The sequence below is a fragment of the Aureococcus anophagefferens genome (assembly GCF_000186865.1).
Source record: "Aureococcus anophagefferens unplaced genomic scaffold AURANscaffold_753, whole genome shotgun sequence".
In the NCBI taxonomy this organism is placed as follows: domain Eukaryota; class Pelagophyceae; order Pelagomonadales; family Pelagomonadaceae; genus Aureococcus; species Aureococcus anophagefferens.
Window position 1 is genome coordinate 31,504 of NW_008706063.1, and position 1,107 is coordinate 32,610.

The following is a 1,107-nucleotide window of genomic DNA, read 5'->3' on the forward strand; positions in this document are numbered from 1 at the left end:
AAGAAGCACGCGAGCTGGTCGATGGTCTCCGCGAAGGCCGGCTCCATGGACGCGATCGCGCGCGCGTTCGGCCCGCCGGGCTTCCCGCATTGGTCGAGCGCCTCGCGGAACGCCGTGAGCCGCGGGTACGCCGCCGTGCCCACCAGGATGTCCAGGTTGTCCGCCGGGGGCACGTAGCGGTCGAAGATGAGCGACAGCGACCCGGGCCGCGAGCCCTTGCCGACGGCCGCCGTCGCGAGATCCTCGTCGGCGTCGCCCTCCTGGACCTCGCCCGCGTGCATCCACCGCGACTGGCAGGCGATCTGCACGGGCGCGCCGTTCGTGATCTCCTCGACGCGGTTGTTGATGCCGCCCTTGGACTTGAGAGCGCCGTAGGGCGTGTTGAAGGTTAGCGCGCACGCCTGCGACACGCCCAAGTCGTCGCCGCCAAAGTAGAACGTCTCCTTCCTCGGCGCGTCGCCGTGGACCGACGTCGGCGCCGACGCCGGCGGCGTCTGGTCCTTGTCCCCCACGAGGGCCGTGCCCGCCGCCGCGCGCGCCGCGCGGAGCAGCCGCGCGGACTTGGACCACAGGTTCGACGACTTCAAACAGAGATACTTGCCCGAGTTCGCGTGGCGGAGGCGGAAGGACCGCGACGGGCCGTACGTAATAGCCCCGCCGATGGCCGGCCGCGTGTAGCCCTCGACGACCCACAGACTCGCCGAGTCGAGCTTGCCGTTGAAGTCCTCGACGATCTCCGAGAGCACCGCGGTCTCGCGGTCGACCAAACGGAGCGCCGCGTTCCGCTCCGGGTCGATGAGGCGCACCATGTCCCCCGCGAAGAAGGACTTGTCCGCCTCGTCGTGGTAGGGGCTGTACAAAATCACGCGCCAGCCCGTGGGCTCCAGCGAGCAGTTGACCTCGCGGCGCCGGTCGCCGTCCTTGCGCCGGTCGCTCTCGAAGAACGTCTGGCAGCAGTGGATCTGCTCCGACGTCCGCTCGGAGACTCTCAAAATCAGGGACGCGCCGGAGTTGACGAAGTCGCCCTCGCGGTCGATCTTGTAGCAGGGGAGCAGCGTGAACCAGGAGAGCGAGCTGCCGGACCTGGGCAGCAAAAGGGTGATTCAA

The 1,107-nt window shown here is 68.9% G+C and overlaps 1 protein-coding gene across 1 annotated transcript in view; it reads left to right on the forward strand.

Moving 5' to 3' along the window:
• AURANDRAFT_68995 (hypothetical protein) overlaps positions 1 to 1,107 on the forward strand; it is a gene marked incomplete at both ends in the record, with an annotated part of 35,512 nt that overhangs the window by 31,453 nt on the left and 2,952 nt on the right. The window contains one exon of the mRNA XM_009044738.1: positions 573 to 641. Coding sequence (XP_009042986.1) covers positions 573 to 641 — 69 coding nt within the window. The remainder of the gene's footprint in view (positions 1 to 572; positions 642 to 1,107) is intronic.